The following is a 20,240-nucleotide window of genomic DNA, read 5'->3' as shown; positions in this document are numbered from 1 at the left end:
GGTGCGGGAAGATCCTATATCTGGACCAATGACAAACTGGCTGTTTGCAAAGCAGGGCAGGGCTGAATGGCGGAGGGGCAGATTCTAGGCAGGGATGCCAGGGAAGGTTGGGTCAGTCCAGGAAGGACAAGACAACGGGTCTGCAAACCTCTTGGGCCTTTTTCTATTGGCACATGGTACTGGAAACATTCTGTGGGGAGAGAGAATCAATGTTAACATGAAATCGCGCAGCACAGAAACAGCCCCTTCAGCCTAAAGGCTGATTTATACTTCTGCGTTACGGCGTCGCTGCGAACCCTATGCAGATCCCTACGCCGTAGCCTGACACGTACCTCTCCCAAAATGTAACTACGCGTCACAGCAACGCAGACTGCAACAACTGTGATTGGTCCACTTAGTAGCATCGCATTTCCTCCTACGCTGCAATAGCTTCCCATTGGGCGACTGAAGGGCAGGGAAGGAACTCTGGCTGCAATGCTTTCCATAAAGCTTTACAGACCTCCGAAATTGTGGAGGACACATTTCACTTCTACGAAAAAAGACGATCACTTTAAATTTGTTTACCCCGAGAAAGACTACCATGACCATGAAGCCTCGCACAGGCAAGTGTGTGCGCATGCGTGACGTGCCCAAATTGCAGAGTGACGCAGACACACCAACGCACAAGTATAAATGCTCACAACGCGCGTAGGCCACTTGCGTAGGTTACGGCGTTCATTTGACACACAAGTATAAATCAGCCTTAAAGGTTTGGTGGGGGTCTCCACCTCCATCAACCCTTGGGCAGCTTATTCCAGTCACAACCAGCCTGATCGCTTCCTCTCTAAACCACATTCCTCAGCTTAATAATATGCTCTCTGATCTCACACACATCTCCCGAGGAGGGGTAAGATGCGTACTGCCCACCCAATCTGTGCTTCTCATAATTTTGTACACTTCTATCATTTCCTTTGTCAGCCTTCTCTGCTCCAAGAAGAGCTAACCCAGTACTCATACCCTCCTGTAGTTTGGTGACCCAAACTGCACATAGTGCTCCAGCTGTGGCCCAGCTAATGGTTAATAAGTCTGTACATAAACCTTCCAGTTCTCTTGAAGATAAGTGTCCTATATGATTTCTTAATCAAGGATTGTTGGGCATGTATTCCAGCACTTTTGTTTCCTCGGTATTTCATACGGACCTACCAATCATCACCAACCAACCATACTAGCCCTGATAGCCTTCCCAAAATGTGTAACATTTTTCAAGATTGAATTCCATCCATTATTGCTCAGTCTGTCTTACCAACTCATCAGTATTAATCTGAAGCTGATTATCAACAGAACCACCAATTTTCGTATCATCCATGCACTAAAGAAATAGATACTTTATTGATCCCAAAGGAAATGCTATGACAAGTGCACAGATATACAAATATTAGAAGAGAAGGAAGAAAGAATAAAAAAAAAATTACCTCAAACAGTCTAACAGGAGGGGTCATCACTTCCCCTGTTATAGGTTGACTCGTTATAGAGTCTAATGGCTGAGGGTAAGAATGACCTTGTATAGCACTCTTTGGAGCAGCAGAGTTGTCTTAGTCTATTGCTAAAGATACCCTCTGTTCAGCCAAGGTGGCATGCAGAGGGTAAGAAACATTGTCCAGAATTGCCAGGATTCTCCGTAGGGTCCTTTGTTCTATACTTCTGACAGTGGTATGGAGTTCATTAATGTATATATCAAAAAAAGATCCCAACTCTGATCCTTTTGGTACACCGCTGATTACAGACTTGCAATTGCAAATGTAACTATTGACCATTGTACTCTGTCATTTACTAAGATAACTTTGGATCTAATTTGCCAAATTGCCCTGGATCTCTTTGGCTCTTTCGCATTGGATCGATGTCCCATAGATGACGTTGTCAAAAATGAAGTCTAAGTCTTTAATGAAGTCTAAGTCAATTACATCAACTAATACTCATGTCAGCATCCATCACCATCTCTTTGAAAAGTTCAGATAGGATTTCCCCTGAACAAAATTATACTGTTCTTGATTAAACCCTATCTTTCCAAATACAGATTATTCCTGTCCCTTAGAACTCATTCCCAATGATTTCCATGCCACTCTTAATTACCTCGTTTATCCATGCTGCCTTCTTTTAAATAAAGGTACTACTCTTACTGTACTCTGATTGAAAACTGATGGAATTAGATGCTGACTGGAATGTTGTGTTCAGTTTTCAGTACCAGATCACAGAAAGAATGATAAGGCCTTTTAATGTGCAGAATAGTGCCAGGATTATAGTTATGTGGAAAGACTAGAGAAGTTGTGGTTGTTTTTCCCCCTGAAATGTTAACTATGTTTCTCTTTCCACACCTGCTGACTGTTTCTAGTATTCTCTGATTTTTATTACAGATTTTCAGCATCTGAAGCTTTTGGATTTTTGGGGATATTTCTTTTGCCACTGAAGACTGGTGAAATCAATGCCATGAATGAAACTTGTAGAAACTTGACACTAAATGTGGCACCAAGCTGCAAGGGAGGGAATGGTGTCACCCTCCAAACACCAGTATGAAGTCACACTCAGTTCTATTAAAACCTCCCCTCACCTTGCTCCATGTATTTTTTTCCTCTATCTGTCTGCATCCATCTATCATTCACCTGTCGCAGATTTCCATCTCCACCCCACTCACCTCCCCTACCTGGAACAACCTGCCCATTGTCTTATACCCCCCCTCAGTCCCCCAATCACCTCAGAATCTTTTCTTCCTTTCTCTCTGCTGGCCATCTTGTCTCTTCACTCTCACTCCTGATGTAGAATTTCAACCCAAAACATTAACAATTTCTTTCTTCCTACAGATGCTTGATCTGCTGAGTTCCTCCAGCACATTGTTGTGGTGTATAAGCAGCAGCTGGCCAGCTTATTCATTCTGTATTCATCAACATCCATTGTACAACTAGCATTGTAATTTTTGGTGATAAAGGTTCTGTGGAAAATTATTTAATTAGAATCATTGAACAAATTGTATGGAATATTTAGAAGGTGCTTTTTGTACTCATGTTTTTGATTTTCTTAAAAATAGCTGAAAATTATTACTGCAGTACAAGTGAGTAAAAACCTTTGGCTCTTCCTAAATCACATTTTCCCCTTCTTTTTTACAGGACACTGAAATAAAATTCCTCAAGTTGCTATGGCGTTGGATTTATTAAGACTCTTTAATTACGTTTCATCTAAATTTCATACTTGCAACATCTTACAAATTGTGAAATGGAAATTTTACCCTTGCAAAAACTTCAACAAAGTTTTGTATCCACAATGTGGCCAGATTTTATCAAAAGGATATCTGAAGATATACCATCAATGGATCCCTCATAAAGGATACCACAGTGCAGTCAGAGATCAGCCTGGTTCCACTCCAGGGACAGTGTGTCTCCATGGAGATGCGGGGGGCAGCATTGAAATGAGCAGCGAACAGGAGCAGTCCTCTTTCGAAGAGGAGTTTTTAAAAACATTGAACGATAGTAAAACTGCCAAACAGATTTTTAAACTGCTGAAATCATTGAAGTGCATTACAGACATAATGGCTGCTTCAGCCTTGCTTAAAATATCACAGGTTGAAAAAGATGACAGTGGGCTGAGAAACCCTGCAGTACTGCTGGAGAATGAAACAGTCAAGGCATTGTGCTTCCAGTTCGACCAAGAGTCAGAGAGGCTGAGCATTCGAGCACTGGCTACTGCACTGTGTGCTTGTGTCCAATTGTACGTGGACCCACAGAGCACCCTCATGATGAGATTGTTGTCTGAAAGCCGAGAGAGGCTTGGCAAAGGTCAGATGCTCATTAAGGACTTGTGTTTGCTGGGCAAGGCCTTTCTGGAATTGGAGGGCCCGAGATCTGAAATACTTGAGCAAATAATGGAGCAAATTCAAGGACTGAAAATGGATATCTGGACACCTGAAGAATTCATAATGGTTTATAACCTGCTGGCGGCTGGTGTGGGAGAAGGAGGAAATTACCAAGAGCTGCTAAACAAAATGAATTCCTGTTTACTTCATTTAGCTTCAAGGCTGAGTCATAAAGCCAAAAGTGACATACTCAATGCAATGGTTGTTCTCAAGCAAACCCAGGCAATTCCTTTGGTAATTAGCCTCTGTAAGCATTCAGTGCGACATGTTCCTCATTTCTCAGACCAGGAGCTCGTACCAGTACTGAACGCTCTAATGTGCTTTGGACTCAGTGACCGTTTTTTTATTGATGCCCTGGAACGCAATATCCCCAAAAAAGCCTTTGTCATGCAGCCTGAAGCAATCAGTAAGGTGATGCAATATTGCAACCAGCTACGCATCCTTTCACCACCCATATTTGATGCAGTTGCTGAGAGTTTTGTTTACAATTCAGACAACTTTACAACCAAAGAAATTGCCTTACAAATAGTACCATTTGGCCGGTTAAATTATTTGCCTCCAAATGCAGGTCAGTTGTTTCGAAAGATTGAAAGCCTATTAAGGGACCGGTTTTCCCAATTTCAGCCTCATACTCTGCTGGATCTGCTTCATTCCTGTATACTAGTAGGACGATTTCCTGTGAACTTTGTATCCAAGGTTTTTAGTCCCTACTTTCTGCAGCTGCTAGAAGGTGAGTCTATTTGTGTAGTTACAAACTTCTCCAATCTTGCTTACCTTTCTGGTTTGAAGTGCTCTTTTATTAATTTATGCCTCTGTGGAATATGAACTATTTCAGATTATAAATGTAAAGTAACATTTTGATCATTAAATTATTGGAGATTTTTTGGAAGGCTTGTAAGTTTGTCCCAATCCTGATTAAGATGCACAGTTGTACTTTGTGGTTACAACTACCATTGATAAAGTACTTGGTGTGGATTTTTTCTGCATGCTAGTGGATTTTATGACTTGGGTTTCTCCTGCTATTGATTCCACTCTCCCCACCACCCAAAGAATTGAGTGATCTTGCTATGACAAAGTCATATTACTAAAATGCATGTGCTACTTAATTTGGAAGGGAGAGTAATTCTGAAAATTGTGGTAAACTGGAAAAATTTGAAAAATTTGTTTTGGTATAATGCAACTTTGTTTTGTTCTTTAGGAATGTATTTAATTGCTGGACATTTCAGCAAGAGACAGATTTGAAACAATATTCCAGCAGATAGTAGTGCTTTTGTGGAAGGTGGTTGAGGAGAGGGGAAGGTACTGGGAGGATATGGGGCTAGAAAATGAGCGAATATATTAGACCTTGTATTGAGAAATGAGCCTGAATAGATGTTTGAAGTTTCAGTGGGAAATTATTTTGGGAGTAGTGATAATATGATTGAAGATGGTTACGGATACAAATAAGACTTGACAGGAGGGGGAGAGGGTGGTGGAGGGAAGGGGGAAGAGATGCTAAACTTCAGGAGGGCTAAATACAACAGTATTCATCAGGAACTAAAGGGAGTAGATTTGGAACGCTAGTTATTGAGTAAACCCACAGCTGGTTAAAATCCATGAGCAGCATCATCCTCTGAAGATGAAAGATCAGGATGGTAAGATTTGTGACCTTGGATGACAAGAGATTTTGTAAGCTTAGTGAAAAAGAAAAAGAGGAAGTATGTCCAAAATTTAGGAAACTGATATCAAAGTAATGTTACTCAAGTGTTTCAACACCTCCTCCTTCTGAATATCAACATGCCTCTCACTGATCTCTGTCAACATCCTTTTCCTTGGTAAACACAAATGCAAATTCCTCATTTACCTCAGCCACTTCCACTGGCACTAGACATAAATCCCACCTTTCCAAAGTTCAAAGTAAACTTGTTTGTCAAAGTACCAAATACAACCCTGAGAGTCATCTTCCTGCGCAGATACTCCTAGTTTAACTTTTTTTTATTTCCATGAATAAGAACACAAAATACAGGAAACACCCAGGGAAGGAAGATCCAATACCTTTAATAAGAATGGGAAGAGAGGGAAAACTAACTAGTTTCAAGTTGCCTCGAGGGTAGGGAGGGTTGATGGACGAAGAAGTGGATGAACGATCTGTGATGAGTAAGGCCACAAACTCACCTGTAGGAAGGAGGCAGGAAACTTCAAATTTTCTTCACCCTCTCCAGCTAACAACTTGAACATAGAAGAGTACAGCACAAGAACAGGCCATTGTTAGCACAAGCATCGTGGGCAGAAGGGCCTGTCCTTGTGCTGACAATGATGCAAGTTTAATATAATCCCATCTACCTACTATTGATTCAGGAGTTCCCCCATCCCCTGCATGTTCGTGAGCCTGGCTAAATAGCTTTTAAATGTTGCTGTTGTATCTGCTTCCAGCATCTCTCCTGGCAGTGTGTTCCAGGCACGTACCACTCTGATTTTTAAAAAAAGTTGCCTTGTAGATCCTTCAAACTTTTGCTGTCTCAGCCACTGTCACCTACACTCACTTGCCCCATCGTTGAAATGTTCCTACAACCAGTGACCTCACCTTAAGGACTCTTTATGCACTGTCTCATGTTCTCGTTTTTTATTACTATTTATTGATATTAGTATTTGCACAGCTTGTTGTCTTTTGCACTCTGGTTGATCTTTCATTGATCCTCTTATAGTTACTGTTCTATAGGTTTGCTGAGGATGCCCACAGGAAAGTGAATCTCGGGGTGGTGTATGGTGGTATATACCAGGGGTCTCCAACCTTTTTTGCACTGCGGACCGGTTTAATATAGACAATATTTTTGCGGACCAGCCGACCGGGGGGCGGGGGGGAGGATTGCCAACGTAGCAGTCAAATACGTTGTGTTTACCCTGAGAAAGACTACAATGACCATGAAGCCTTGCGTGGGCACCAGTGCGCATGCGTGTGCCTGCCGATTTCACCCCCCCACAAATCGATTTTGGCAATTCTGTTCGGGGGGAGGGGGATGTTAATCATGACCGGAATAGCGGTGATAAGTGGCTAATACACTCTGTTTCGTTTCTAAAAGGGTTTATCTAATGAATTTAATATGAAACACACAGAGCATATTTTCCTCGCATGAATACAGTGACAGGTCAATTATCAGGTGAGGACGGGGAGCTTGAAGTAAGTGTTGAACGAACTTCCAGTAAAAGTGGCAGAAACAGGTTCGATATTATCATTTAAAGAAAAATTGGATAGGTATATGGACAGGAAAGGAATGGAGGGTTATGGACTGAGTGCAGGTCGGTGGGACTAGATGAGAGTAGCGTTCGGCACGGACTAGAAGGGCAGAGGTGGCCTGTTTCCGTGCTGTAATTGTTATATGGTTATATAAGTACGTCAATAGCATCATAACATTTTAAGTTACGTTTGGATATTAAACACACAGCGCATATTTTCCCCGTATGAACATATAAAATCATTGCAACACACCAATATCGCTGAATCAGTGCGAGCCCTGGGCTTGTTTTCCTGCAACAAGACGGTCCTATCGAGGGGTGATGGGAGACAGCAATACTCGAACAGGGTCCCTTATGTCCAGTCTATTCCGCAATTTAGTTTTCGTTGCATTCATTGCAGAAAACTCTGCTTCGCAGAAATATGTTGGAAACAACGTTTTCAGTGCTTTCATGGCTACCTCAGGATATTCAGCCTTGACTTTGATCCGGAATGCCGGCAGAGATGTTATGTCAAACATACTTTTCAGCCCACCGTCATTCACCAGCTCGAGGAGTTGATCTCCTTCCCGCGCTGAAATGGATGATGCGTGGATAATGACCTCACATGCGTTCAAGTTCAACAGTGGGCGTGAAAGGGAATGAGGAAAGGTGCAGCTGACTCATATGGCCAAATCATATCATTTCCTCGCGGCCCGGTAGTGCATGCTTTGCAGCCCGGTGGTTGGGGACCGCTGGTATATAAGTACTTTGATAATAAAATTTACTTTGAACTTTTATTAGAAAACCCCTCCTTCTAGCTGGTACTCAACAATCCAAACAACATCCTGATGAACTTCTCTTTGCTGGCCATTGACATGTTGATTTTAGGACAGTTTGACTTTATAAAAACAGTACTGTTATTAATGATATTTTCATTTGGCTTGATAATTTTAATTTTACTGCTTTCTATTTTCACTAAAGCCCAAGGAAATGGACTAGACAAGTTTGTTCTTGCCCAGCTAACCCAGCTGTTCATGACGATGAAACTAGAGTGCCGAATGTATGAGGTATCTAACGTTTTCGTTAAATATCTGTTATTTTTCTTATACATGTAAAGTTAAGACTCTGGGTGGTAGGGTAAAGAAAGCATAATTTGTGGGCTAGCTTATCACCTGAGATATGCAAGAATCAAGAGAGGGAAGAGTCCGAGAGAGACCATGTGTAGGTAAGAACAAGGTGGAAACAGCAGAAGTGAGAAGTTCTGCATGAGTTCATGCAGGAACATGAATGCAGTCAAACATGTACTGGAAGAGGTTGGAAAAGTAGATCTGAATCTGCTGGACCAAGAAATAGGTGCAGAGGAAGAAGAGTTCAAGGTCATATCAGTGTCAGAATTCATGAGTGTTCATTACGGATCAGAAGGGATGGTGAAAATGAGGAATGGAAAATCTTTGGTAGCTAGCATAGAAGCTGAAAATCTCAGCTTAAAATTCAACAGTTTTTGCTCTTTCCCTTGTGCTGCAACACAAAGATCGATGAATGCTGCCCAAAGCACTTACAGAGCGGTATTTTTTAATGGGCGTATATATTCTGTAACATTTTGGGGTTTTCACAGTGTACCATTTTATAACATTATGTGCTGTTAGTACAAATCTTATAAGAAATAATTGTATATACTGATAAAATTGTGGTCTAAAAGTTTTTAGCTTGTGGCAATGGGATTGTTCTTTATTGCAATAACCTAACAGTTGTGTAATGGCACTTTGGATATACAAATAAACTATTGCTGTTTCTCAACAGGGTCCCAGTCTTCCTCCCAAGTATCGGGTAAAATCATTTTTCACACCAGGACGTTCGCTTGAAAGCTTAGTAGATGAATCTCTCTATGGCAAAGTTAAGAATGCTCTGACAGATCTTCTAGGAGCGAGGAATTACTTTGCCTCTCGGGTGCTGACACCCTACGGCTATATATTAGGTACTGCAAGTATACGTCAAATCTTTTGGAAATTATATGCACGCTAAAAAGCATGGGATCTGTAGGATTTTGTTTCAGTGCCTCCAGAACATGTAACATATATCCCGGTACAAATTTGGGGAAAGTTGCTTTTCCTATAAGTCTAAATGGTGTATCAGATTTTTTTTTAAATGTTGAATATTTGTTATGAACAAGTACAAAAAGGGTGAATGTAGAGTCTGGATCAGTACGTAGATTTATGATGTTGTTGTCATTACAGAAACGTAGTTTCTAGAGAGACAGGATTCGCAGCTCAACGTTCCTTGTTTTCATTGCTTTATATCTGATAGAGTGGATGTTAAAAGAGATGGAGGGACTGCGCTATTAATAAATGAGAATATCACAACAGTACTTTACAGGAGGGCTCATTCACAGAGGCAATTTAGATGGTGTTCTAATTTTTTTTAAAAATACAATTACACAGATGGGATTATACTATAGACCCCACAGTAACCATTGACAGGTGAAGAAACAGATATCTAGGAAGATTATGGAAAGGTGCAGAAACAGCAAGGTTGTCATGGGGGTGGGGAGGAGGGAGCTTTAACCACCCAATTGGAACTTACTTAATACAAGAGGCATAGAGATGGGGCAGGACTTCATCAGTGCATATAAGAAGAGTTGTTGAAAGAGCAGGTGGAGAGTACAACTAGAGGAGAGAACCTATGGTGCTAGTTTTGGAAAATGAGCAAAGTCAAGTGACAGATCTGAAAAGTGGGTGAACATTTTGGGAATACTGACCACACACATGATGTTTTAGGATAGTTATGAATAAGGATAAAATGGGATCTTGCAGGAAAGTACTAAATTGGGGGAGAGTAAGTTATGACAAGAGCTAAGGGGTGTTGATTGGGAGCTGCTCCTGTTGGACAAGTCTATGTCTGACGTGTGGAAACTGGTTAAAGAGAAGGGATCCGAGTTCAGGATCAGCATGTTCTGTTACTAAATGAGTACTTTGCATCAGTATTTACCAAGAAGAAGGATTTGGAGGATAGTGACAGCAGATGGAGCATGATAATCTGTTGGGTTGTTCTGAGATAGAGTAGGTAATGCGTCTTATGAAAATCTTCAAGGTGGATAAATTCCCTTAGCCTGATGGCACATATACTAGAATATTGAAAAGATAAAGTGAGGAGATTGCTGGGGCTTTGACAAAGGTATTTGTATTCTCACAAATAACAGGCAAGATTGTGAAATAATGGAGAGTAGCAAATATTGAGACTTTATTCAAGAATAAGATGAGGACATGAAGTCTCATATTAACGTAGAGAAGCTATTGGAGATAATACTGAGAGATAAGATTTATGCATATTTGGAAAAGCATGGCTTTATAGGGACAGTGTTCGGCTTTGTGCAGGGCAGACTTGATTTGAGTTTGCTGAAGTGGTAAAGGAGCTTGAGGATAAGACAGTCGGCATTATCTTGATGGACTTTAGTAAGGCATATGGTAGGATCCCTCATGCTAGGTTGATTCAGAAGATAAAGATGATGCATGGGATCCAGAGTAAATTGCAAGTTAGGATTTGGAACTATGGATTTGTAAGATAGAGCAGGGGTGGTAGGCTGTTATTCTGGCTGGAGGTCCATGACCTGTGGTGTTCCATGAAGATCGGTGTTGGGACCTCTGTTATTTATGATAGATATCAATGATTTGGATGAATTAAATAAAACCATAAGACTTGGGAGCAGAATTAGTCCATTCAATCCATCAAATCTGCTCTGCCATTCAATTATGATTGATTATTATTTCTTCTTAATCCCATTCTCCTGCCTCCTCCCACGACTTCTGACAGCCTTACCTATTAACCGCTTTAAATATACCCAATAACTTGGCCTCCATAGCCCTCACAGATTCACCATCCTCTGACTAATCCTTATGTTCTGCTCCTCCTTATGTTCTGTAGGGCCATGTTTTTATCCCGAGACTGTGCTCTCTGGTCCTAGACTTTCCCACTACTGGAAATATCCTGTCCATGAATACTCCACCAGGTCTTTCAGTATTCAGTAGGCTTCAATGAGGTACCCCGTCATCCTTCTAAACTCCAGCAAATACGGGCCCATCGCCATCAAATTTTCCTCATACAATAATCCTTTCATCCCCAGGACCATTCTCATAAACCTCCACTGGATTCTTTCCAACACCAGCACATCTTTCTTTAGACAATGGGGCCTATAACTGTTCCCAATACTCCAAATGTGGTCTGCCCAATACCTTTTATATCCTCAGAAGATTATGTTCTTCTTGTTACATTCTAGACCTCTGGAAATGGTTGCTGCATTGCATTTGTCTACCTTACTACTAACTCAATCTACCAGTTAACTTTTAGGGAATCCTGCACTAATACCTTCAAGTCCCTTTGCACCTCTGATTTCATAATTCTCTTCCCATTTAAAAGGTAGTCTGTGTTGTTATTCTATCAAAGTGCATGACCATTAACTTCCCTGCAATATTTTCTATCTGCCGCTTCTTTGCCCATTCTCCTTCTCTAAGTCCTTCTGCAGACCCCCTTCTTCCTCAACCCTACCCTCATATCATCCAGAAACTTGGCCACAAAGCCATAATTTCATCATCCAGATCACTAACAGGTGACGTGAAAATTAGCAGACCCAATACTTACTCCTGGGGAATACCAGTCATCCATCATCAGCAGGCAACCAAAGAAGGCTCACTTTATACATCACTCTTTGCCTTCTACTAGTCAATCTTCTGTCCATATGAATATCTTTCCTGCAATACCACGGGCTCCTCTCTTGTTTAGTAGTCTCATAGTCGTAGAAATCTACAGCACAGAAACAGGCCCTTCAACCCATCTAGTCCATGCCAACCCTTTTAAACTGTCCAGCCCCATTGACCTGCAACTGGACCGTGGCCCTCCGTACTCCTCCCATCAATGTATCCATCCAAACTTCTCTTAAACATTGAAATGAATATCACATCTAGCACTTGCACTGGCAGCTTATTCCACACTCTCTCCAACCCCTGAATGCAGAAGTTTACCCTCATGTTCCCCTCAAACATTTCACCTTTCATCCTTAACGCGTGACTTCTAGTTGTAGTCTCACCTGGAAAAAGCCTGCTTGCATTTATCTTATCTATACCCCTCATAATTTTGTACACCTCTATCAAATTTCCCCTCAATCTTCTACATTCTAGGGAGTAAAGTTCTAACCTATTCAATTTTTCCTTATAACTCGGGTTTTGCAGTCCCACCAATATCTATAAATTTTCTCTGTACTCTTTCAGTCTTATTTATATCTTTTCTGTCAGTACGTGACCAGAACTGCACAAAATACTCCAACACAAACACGAGGAAATCTGCAGATGCTGGAATTTCCTGACGAAGGGTCTCGGCCCGAAACGTCGACTGTACCTCTTCCTGGAGATGCTGCCTGGCCTGCTGCGTTCACCAGCAACTTTGATGTGTGTTGCTCAAAATACTCCAAAGTGGGCCTCACCAAAGTCTTATACAACTTCAACATAACATCCCAACTCCTGTATTCAATACTTTGATCTATGAAGACTAATATGCCAAAGCTGCCTTTACATGGACTTTAGTAAGGCCTTTGACAAGGTCTCACATGGGAGGTTAGTTCAGAAGGTTCAGACACTAGGTATCCATGGAGAGGTTGTAAACTGGATTCGAAATTGGCTGTGTGGGAGAAGACAGAGAGTGGTAGTGGATGATTGCTTATCAGACTGGAGGCCTGTGACGAGTGGTGTGCCTCAAGGATCTGTGCTGGGACCATTGTTGTTTGTTGTCTATATTAATGATCTAGATAATAATGTGGTAAATTGGATCAGCAAGTTTGCTGATGACACTAAGATTGGAGGCGTTGTGGACAGCGAGGAAAGCTTTCAATGCTTGCAGAGGGATTTGGACCAACTGGAAAAATGGGCCAGAAAATGGCAGATGGAATTTAATACAGACAAGTGTGAGGTGCTGCATTTTGGAAGGACAAATCAAGACAGGACATACTCAGTAAATGGTAGGGCACTGAGGAGTGCGGAGGACAAAGAATTCTGGGCGTTCAGATACATAATTCCCTGAAAGTGGTGTCACAGGTAGACAGGGTTGTAAAGAAGGCTTTTGGTATCCTGGCATTCATAAATCAAAGTTTTGAGTATAGGAGTTGGGATGTTATAGGGAGGTTGTATAAGACATTGCTGAGGCCAATTTTGGAGTATTGTGTACAGTTCTGGTCACCTAACTATAGGAAGGATATCAGTAAGATTGAAAAAGTGCAGAGAAGATTTACTAGGATGTTGCCGGGTCTTCAGGAGTTGAGTTATAGGGAAAGATTGAACAGGTTAGGACCTTATTCCTTGGAGCGTAGAAGAATGAGGGGAGATATACAAAATTATGAGGGGTATAGACAGAGTAAATGTGAATAGGCTCTTTCCACTTAGATTAGGAGAGATAAATACGAGAGGACATGGCTTTAGGGTGAAAGGGGAAAAGTTTAGGGGGAACATTGGAGGAACTTCTTCACTCAGAGACTGGTGGGAGTGTGGAACAAGCTGCCATCTGACGTGGTAAATGCGGGCTCACTCTTAAGTTTTAAGAATAAATTGGATAGATACATGGGTGGGAGAGGTCTGGAGGGTTATGGACTGGATGCAGGTCAATGGGGCTAGCGGAATAATGTTTCGACACAGACTAGAAGGGCTGAATGGCCTGTTTTCTGTGCTGTAGTGTTCTATGGTTCTATCTACCTGTGACACCACTTTCAATGAATTATTGACCTGTAATCCCAGATTACTTTGATCTACTGCACTCCTCAGTGCCCGACCACTCACTGTGAGACCTATGCTGGCTGGTTGGTTCTCCCAAAGTGCAATGCCTCACATCTTTCTGCATTAATTTCCATCTTCCATTTTTCAGCCCATTTTTCCAGCTGGTCCAGATCCCACAGAAAGCTTTGATGGTCTTCTTTACTGTCCACTACTTGATGTCATCTGCAAATTTGCTGATCCAGTTAACATTAATATCAATATCATTGATACAGATGACAAACAACAACGGACACAGCACTATTCCTCGCAGTACTCCACTCGCCACAGGCCTCCAGTCGGAGAGGCAATCATCTACTACCTCTCTCTGGCTTCTTCCGCAAAGCCAATATATAATCCAATTAACTACCTCATCTTGAATGCCAAGCAACTGAACCTTCTTGACCAACCTCCTATGCAGGACCTTGTGAAATGCCTTGCTTAAGTCCATGTAGACAACATCCACTGCCATGCCTTTATCAACTTTCCTGGTAATTTCCTCAAAAAACTTTGTAAGGTTGTTTAGACACAACCTACGACACACAAAGTCATGCTGACTATCCCTAATCAATCCCTGTCTATACAAATACTGGAATACCTGTTGCTAAGGATGATTTAAATATCTCTGCTAGGGCCCCTGCAATTTCTGCACGCCTCCCACAGGGTCCAAGGGAACACCTTGTCTGGCCTTGGGGATTTGTCCACCCTAATTTGGCTTGAGATAGCAAACACCTCCTTCTCTGTAATCTGTATAGGGTCCATAACCTCGCTACTGCTTTGCCACACTTCTATAGACTCTGTCTATCTCCCAGGTAAATACAGGTGCCAAAAATCCATTTAAGATCTACCCCATCTATTTTGGCTCCCTGCATAGGTTACCATTCTGATCTTCCAGAGGACCAATTTTTCTCCTTACAATCCATTTACTCTTGGCATATCTGTAGAAGCCCTAAGGGTTTTCCTTCACTTTGTCTGCTAGAGCAACCTCGTGCCCTGTTTTAGCCCTCCTGATTTATTTCTTAGGTGTACTCGTGTTACATCTTGTGAAAGGCCATCTGAAAATCCAAATAAACAACATTCATAGACTATCTTTGTCTGTCCTTTCTGTTCGAAGAATTCCAACAGATTTGTCAGGCAAGGAAACCATTGATGACAACATGGATGGAACTATAGGAAACTATGCTGACAAAGTGGATAAGCAGATTTTCGGATGACACCAAGATCGGTGGAGTTGTGAGCAGTATAAAGGACTATCAAAGAATACAGCATGATATAGATCAGTTACAGCTATGGATAGAGAAGTGGCAGATGGAGTTTGAGACGAGTGTGAGGTGTTGCACTTTGGGAGGTCAAATGAAAGGAGGAAGTATACAGTTAACGCTAAATCCCTTAATAGCATTGAAGTACAAAGAACCTTATGGTCAAATTCCATAGTTCACTGAAAATGGCCATACAGGTAAAGAATAGAATGCTTGCCTTCATTTTGAGTACTAAAGTTAAGGAAGTCATATTGCAGCTATTTAAAACTTTTCATTAATTTCGCATGCTGTTGCGGTCACTCCATTTAGAAATAAGTTTTGCAGAAGCAATTATTACTCTTTCCCCCATCTTTACCTTGATTTGGAAAGTGTTTAACCTCTGTTCTACAGCTGTTCTGTCCACATGCAGCAGCCCAGTTGTACTGCATTATTATCTTGAATTGGGTTTTGACCAACTATCCACAGAGCAGCTAAGTTTGAATGTGGTTTTACTGTTTTCAAATAAATCTGTTCAATTGTTTTTTTTTAAGATGCTGAGATTAAACTGGATGAGGAAGGATATGTGCTTCCTGCCTCCTGGCATGATGAGGTATTTAGGAGGTGAGAATCTTAATTTGTTTGAATTTAGGAAGCTATTAGCCGTCAGAATTTTTTTAATATTTTGACATCAGAATGCAGCGTAGTAAAAGAGGTGGCATTAAAAACAGTGCAGATGGCAGAAAACTGCGATACAAGGACTTGTTATAAATTTATTCCAGTTGAGGGGGTGTAAATTGTACTGCTATAAATCAAATCTTTTAACTTAATCCAGTACTTTATCTTGTATTTTATTTTCTGCATACAAAGAGCAATTCTTGCATTCCACAGTTAATACAGACAGGAGAGGTGCGAACCCATGTAGCTTTTACTCTCCTATACAGTAGTCTTTTAAGTTTAGTGACTTGTTTAGTTTGGGTTTCCATGACTAAAATGCATGCTGTGTTAATGACAACCTGGAATTGACATAAACCTCAAATTTTAATGGACATTCTTCAACGTGTGCATTGTGGGACACTGGTAGACATATTATAATGTCACTATACATTCTGTTGGATTTCTCAGCTTCAGCTGAGTTCCACAATCAAGGAAATTCTATCCCTTTATGTTAAAGTGCAACTGAGTAGCTCTTGCATTCCTATAGTAGCCACTAAAATATTCATATCATATGTTTGTATACACTGGATATCCAGGTTTTTCAGTAGGCAAAGGTCTAATTTTGCTGGTCTGTAGGATTTTGGATTACATTGGTTTTGTAACATTATGCCAGAGTTCAAAAGAAGGATTTCTGTTATCAGTACTGTTGTAGCTTATTAATTTTAACTTGAAAGCATATTATAGATTGGTTTTCACCAGCTTTCCAAGGCAATGTTTCTAATTGTTTACATGACTTTGGATCACTTTTATATTCACTAAGCTAACAGTTACTTCTCCATAAAAAGTAACTGCACTAAAAGCATTGTTGCCTGAGCAACCTTCATTTCTATCATACTGCCTTTCCACATTAACCACAATCCAACAACAGTTCTTTTGTTATCTGCTTCCCTAAAAGTGGAAATTCACTTGTTTTGTCTCTACCCTAGAAATAAAGTAGGGGTTCCCAACCTTTATTGTGCCATAGATCAATACTGTGAAGCAAGGGGTCTGTAGACCCCAGGTTGTGAGCCCCTGGATCATTGACAAATGCGTAAGAGCAAATCTATTACAGCAATTTATAGCCCAAAATTACATTGGGTTTTTCTTTACATCTTTAATGAGCTCTATCAAATCATAGTGAATACAGTACAAACAGAAAGTTAGGTTTAAAATGCCACTTGAATGACCAGAATGTAAATATTGTAACCTGAATCGTTCAGTGTAAAACCAAGTTATGGCACTAGATGGCATTAGTTGAGATTTCTGAAAGATCGTGAAAATCATTAACAACCACTAGTGAAAGTGTGATGTTTCCCTACTGTTAAATTCTGATAATCTGTTACCCTGAGGACTTTGATGCCAGATTACTAAATCTTATGGGTTTTTGAATACTACTGCAATTAATGTACAAGACACTATCTTCACTTTCATGTCACAGAGTAAGACTGTCAGTTTTTCAGTCAAACTTTGAGTTTGAGCAGCAAATACACAAACCCTTTGGATCCCAGCAGTAGCTTTGGCTACATGCAACACTCCCCTCTGGCTTAGTGTGCACAAGATTCAAAATCATCCAGATTTACAAACAGTCAAATGCTACGTTATTAGAGTTCTACTGTATTCAATGTCTTTAAGGTCAGCTACATTCTAAGTACATTGAGGCAATTAATGATCCACTCTTTTTCCTTAACTTTAATATTTATAAATCATTTGTTTCAGTTCAGTAATCCTTCATTTGAGCTGAAAAAGTTCAAATTCAAGTGTATTTGAGTTGTAGAGAGGGAATATCTGGAATAGAGTGCAGACCAAGGTTGTCTTGGCAACATGGTCAGCAGTTAGAAAAATATATGATTGGAAATCAGAAAGAAAATGCTGAAAATATCCAACAGATCAGGTAGTGCCTGTGGAGAGTTATCCTTAGAGGTACATTTGCAGGAAGAAGTCTCTGAACCTTTTGCAGTTACCTGGTTTTCTGCATTAATTACTCATAAAATGGGGCCTGATTTTCATCTAAGTCACAATAATACACAAACACCATCTGCCTAAACAAATAACTTACAAACAATTGTACTTTGTCTTGTCAATACTGAGTACACCATTTAAACAATCAGTCTAGGTTCAAAAAATTACATGAACCTCTGGGTTCTACAAAAGCTATTTGGAGTCAGATGTTCCAGTCGATGAGATTAGAGGCGTGGATTACAGATGTCCCCTGCCCTACAAAAAGGACACACAAAGTCAGGTTACTGACAGAGCCTGCTCTTCTCAAGAAAGATCTGTCTATGCGCAACATGCCTTGATCAAAACAACTTTCAGAGGACATTTGAAGAATTGTAGAGATGCATTAAGCTGGAAAAGGCTGCAGAAGCATTTTTAAAGACCTGAGTGTTCATCAGTCCACAGTAAGAGAAACTGTCTACAAATGGAGGAAATTCAGGACTGTTGTTCCTCTCCCTAGGAGTGGGCTTCTTGCAAAGATCACATCAAGAGGACAAAGTGCAATGCTGAAGGAGGTGAAAAAAACACAAGGGTAACTGCAAACGATGTACAGGAATCTCTAGAATTTGCTGAAATCTGTTCCTGTGTCCACTCTTGGAAAAAAAACGAACAAGCATGGTGTTCATTGAAGAACTCCACAGAGGAAACCACTGCTCTCAAAAAAAAGACATTGCTGCACGTCTCAAGTTTACAGAACACCACCTGGATGTTCCACAACACTTCTGGAACATTGTTCTGTGGACAGATGAGACAAAAGTTGGGAACTTTTTGGCAGAAATGTACAGCGTTATATTTGCAGGAAAAAGGGCTCTGCAGACCAACACCAAACTACTACTACGTCAACTCAGGCCTAGACCAATACCAAAACTTCATCCCAACTGTGAAGCAAGGTGGAAGGAGCATCATGGTTTGGTACTGCTTTGCTGCCTCAGGGCCTGGACAGCTTGCAATCACTGAGGGAACAATGAATTCAAATTTCTATTGAGACATTTTACAGGAGAATGTCAGGGTAATGATCCATCACCTGAAATTTAATAGAAGTTGGTTATGCAATAAGACAATGATCCAAAAGACAAGAGTAAATCAGCAACAGAATGGTTTGAAAAGAAGAATATCTGTGTTCTAGAATGTCCAAGTCAGAGTCCACCCTTAACCCAATTGAGATGCTGTGGCATGTCCTGAAGAGGGCTGTTCATGCAAGGTATCCCAGAAATATTGATGAACTGAAACAGTTTTGTAAGGACGAATGATCTAAAATTCCTCCTCGCTGTTGTGCAAGTCTGATCAGCAGCTACAGGATGTGTTTTGTGTGGGTTACTGCTGCTAGAAGAGGTTCTACCAGTAATTAAATACAACGGTTCACATACTTTTTCCAACCTGCACTGAATGATTAAACAATTTGTTCAATAAAGACATGAAAAGTACAGTTGTTTGTGTGTTATTAGTTTAGGCAGATTGTGTTTGTCTATTATCATGATTTAGATACAAATCAGACCACATTTTGAGTAATTAATGCAGAAAACCAGGTAATTGCAAACTGTTCACAAACTTTTTTTCTTGCAAATGTACATGGTCTTGTAGCAGAACTGTTGTGTTCTGACAAACAGAAAAGGTAGGTTACTTGAAATTGTTGAATTGGGATCAGTAGTTATATTTAAGTATTTTGCATATTTTCAGTATTTTTCTAAAATACTGATTACTTTTAGATATAAAATTACACATATTGCAGTTTATTAATTAAGAACATAAAATTTGCATGATTTGCCATCAACATATAATTTATTCCTAAATCAATTGAGGACATGAAGGCACTATCCTCTAGCAGATGTAGATATTGAACTGTTAAATTTAATAAATGAAACAGGTTATGACCCAGCTCTATACTCGCTTCCATGTGTCTCAGCCCTGACTCTAGTCTTGTCATCCTATTTTGCAGTAACTCTAACTCAGACAGTTGTGGTACTGTGGAAATCTTGGTTTCATTTGAACAACATCAATGGCTAGTTTTGAAGTAAAGCAATCACAAATGTTGTTGTTGAAACTATGGATACTGGTTCTTTTTCAGAATAGCACTGTGCATTGATGACCAAAAAAGATTCACCATAAATAGTCAAAATCTCCTTGGAAAAGAAGCTATTAAACAGAGGCAGCTGCAGCTGCTAGGCTATGATGTTGTTCAGGTATGCACGCTGGTTAGGTACCTCATCTTAAACTTCTAAAACTATGCCCTTTAAGTATAATGGCAAAAGTTTTAATTTGTTTGATCTAGATTCAATTCTATGAATTTGACCAGCTGCAGACCCAAGAGGAGATGGTTGGATATCTTCACAAGAAGATGTTTCCACACAGCTACAGACTTGCTTGGTGAAGAAAAGAAAATGAAAAGCCGATCACCACATCAGAAACCCAAATGGCAGTAGATTTTACCATCTTTATATTCATACTAAAAAAGCTGTG

The 20,240-nt window shown here is 40.4% G+C and overlaps 1 protein-coding gene across 2 annotated transcripts in view; it reads left to right on the top strand.

Annotated features, from left to right (window-relative positions):
* fastkd3 (FAST kinase domains 3) overlaps positions 1–20,208 on the top strand; it is a 31,321-nt gene extending 11,113 nt beyond the window's left edge. Inside the window, exons 2-7 of one of the 2 annotated variants that reach the window (XM_063043854.1) lie at positions 3,138–4,610; positions 8,054–8,139; positions 8,873–9,047; positions 15,647–15,716; positions 19,849–19,963; positions 20,053–20,208. In XM_063043854.1, coding sequence (XP_062899924.1) covers positions 3,167–4,610; positions 8,054–8,139; positions 8,873–9,047; positions 15,647–15,716; positions 19,849–19,963; positions 20,053–20,151 — 1,989 coding nt within the window. In that variant the 5' untranslated portion in view covers positions 3,138–3,166 and the 3' untranslated portion in view covers positions 20,152–20,208. The remainder of the gene's footprint in view (positions 1–3,137; positions 4,611–8,053; positions 8,140–8,872; positions 9,048–15,646; positions 15,717–19,848; positions 19,964–20,052) is intronic. The other variant, XM_063043856.1, reaches the window with a different exon arrangement.
* The last annotated feature ends 32 nt before the right edge of the window (positions 20,209–20,240 follow it).

Source organism: Mobula hypostoma, chromosome 3, assembly GCF_963921235.1.
Source record: "Mobula hypostoma chromosome 3, sMobHyp1.1, whole genome shotgun sequence".
NCBI lineage: Eukaryota > Metazoa > Chordata > Chondrichthyes > Myliobatiformes > Myliobatidae > Mobula > Mobula hypostoma.
Note: the sequence above shows the minus strand (reverse complement) of the source record. Positions and strands in the feature narration are given on the sequence as shown.